The sequence below is a fragment of the Nanorana parkeri genome, unplaced genomic scaffold (assembly GCF_000935625.1).
Source record: "Nanorana parkeri isolate BGI_ZX_2015 unplaced genomic scaffold, ASM93562v1 scaffold3947, whole genome shotgun sequence".
NCBI classification, from domain to species: Eukaryota; Metazoa; Chordata; class Amphibia; order Anura; family Dicroglossidae; genus Nanorana; species Nanorana parkeri.
The window spans coordinates 1-2,183 of NW_017310214.1; the positions used below are offsets into that span (position 1 = coordinate 1).

Consider the following 2,183-nt stretch of genomic DNA (forward strand, 5'->3'; position numbering starts at 1 on the left):
TGACATAGGGGAAGAGGCAGAGTCTGTCCCCCGCCCTCAGCAGGTACTCCCTCCCGTCCTCCAGTCTCAGCGGCAGCTCGGTCAGCACCTCGCGGGTGATAAATGGAGCCACTGTCAGCCGGAGACTTTCCTCCAACACGCCGTCTGCAGGAGAGACAACGCAGGTCATTGTATAGACGTCACACAGGTGTGGCAACTCCTCTTACTCAGAATCTGGGGAACATCACCCCTCATTGGCCCCTCATTGGCCTCTCATTGGCCCCTCATTGGCCTCTCATTGGTCCCTCATTGGCCCCTCATTGGCCTCTCATTGGCCTCTCATTGGCCCCTCATTGGCCTCTCATTGGTCCCTCATTGGCCTCTCATTGGTCCCTCATTGGCCTCTCATTGGTCCCTCATTGGCCTCTCATTGGCCTCTCATTGGTCCCTCATTGGTCCCTCATTGGTACCTCATTGGCCCCTCATTGGCCCCTCATTGGTCCCTCATTGGCCTCTCATTGGTCCCTCATTGGCCTCTCATTGGTCCCTCATTGGCCCCTCATTGGCCTCTCATTGGTCCCTCATTGGCCTCTCATTGGTACCTCATTGGCCTCTCATTGGTACCTCATTGGCCTCTCATTGGTCCCTCATTGGTCCCTCATTGGCCCCTCATTGGCCTCTCATTGGTCCCTCATTGGCCTCTCAGTGGTCCCTCATTGGCCTCTCAGTGGTCCCTCATTGGTCCCTCATTGGTACCTCATTGGCCTCTCATTGGTCCCTCATTGGCCTCTCATTGGTCCCTCATTGGCCTCTCATTGGTCCCTCATTGGCCTCTCATTGGTCCCTCATTGGCCTCTCATTGGCCTCTCATTGGTCCCTCATTGGCCTCTCATTGGTCCCTCATTGGCCTCTCATTGGTCCCTCATTGGCCTCTCATTGGCCCCTCATTGGCCTCTCATTGGCTTCTCATTGGCCCCTCATTGGCCTCTCATTGGTACCTCATTGGTACCTCATTGGCCTCTCATTGGCCTCTCATTGGTCCCTCATTGGCCTCTCATTGGTCCCTCATTGGCCCCTCATTGGCCCTTCGTGTGAGGAACTTACTGAATATGGCCGTCCTCTCCAGCACGCTCTGGCTGATCTCTTCCAGTCCCGTCTCATTCTGTAGCGTTGCCTTCAGTTCACCTTCAATGGCCGCCATTGCCTCGGGGTGCTTCAGCAGGAACAGCAGAAGCCAGAAGGCAGCTGGACCGGCATTGCCCTGAAAATAAATACCAGGAGAGGATGAAGAGCTCCGCCCTGTTCTGTGCTCTGGAGGGCGGAGTCAGCAGTGGCCTCTTATCTCTGAGGAGGGGAGTCAGCCATTGGGGCAGAAGATAATGGAGAGCAAGGAATCATCTCCACCCCAGGTGACTTATCCTGACATCAGTTATTTCAGCAGTTGTTCAGCAGGGGTGCTGACTAGACTGTCTGTATAATCGTGCCGCCATTGTGCTGGCAGCTGATTGGTTGTCATATAATGGTGGAGATGGAATGGAGAGGACGCTGGGGGATAGAGCCCATCCTCCGCAGAGCTTCACTGCTCCTAGGAAATGGCAGCTTGGACATGGGGCCTCCTCATGGGGGCCACTCTACTGGATGTCACACCAATCAGATTCCAGAGACCTCCCAGTGACCACAGCTGGAAGTCAGCCTGGCAGTGGCCATGGAAGGAGGGGGATGGGGGGGGGGTATGAGAATAGTCTCCTCCCCCTCACCTGTGTCGCCCACAGCTGCAGCAGCATCGCGCGGCTCTGCATATCTCTGGACACTTGCAGGTCCTCCAGGTGCTGCAGGTAAGCCGTCAGCCAGCCGCTCTGATTGGTTCTCCTCCGCAGGGTGTTGGAGTCCAGCAGCTGCCAGAGGTTTTCCTTCAGCATGGCCGCCTCCTTCTTCTCCCCTGGGGAGGACAGAGAGGGGATGTAACATAAGACAACGGACCCCCCCTTCAGGGGAGAACAGTGGGGTGTTATACAAAGCGTTCCTCCATGTGGTGACAACCTGTAATTACAACCCTCAGCCGGATATTCAGTCCAAAGTGTAAAACGAGGAACAAGGTGCCATCACCCCCGGCAACCGATCAGCGGCCATTTTCATTGGTGGAATGCCGGGTCGCTATAGGATACGGGGGGGGGGGGGGGGTGGGGGGGGAGGTTGTGGAGGAG

The 2,183-nt window shown here is 56.4% G+C and overlaps 1 protein-coding gene across 1 annotated transcript in view; it reads right to left on the bottom strand.

Annotated features, from left to right (window-relative positions):
• Positions 1–7: 7 nt before the first annotated feature.
• The window catches only part of LOC108803621 (prostacyclin synthase-like), a gene marked incomplete at both ends in the record, with an annotated part of 17,617 nt that continues 15,441 nt past the window's right edge, over positions 8–2,183 (bottom strand). The window contains 3 exons of the mRNA XM_018575449.1: positions 8–144; positions 1,084–1,240; positions 1,737–1,918. Of these exons, the coding sequence (XP_018430951.1) occupies positions 8–144; positions 1,084–1,240; positions 1,737–1,918 (476 nt within the window). The remainder of the gene's footprint in view (positions 145–1,083; positions 1,241–1,736; positions 1,919–2,183) is intronic.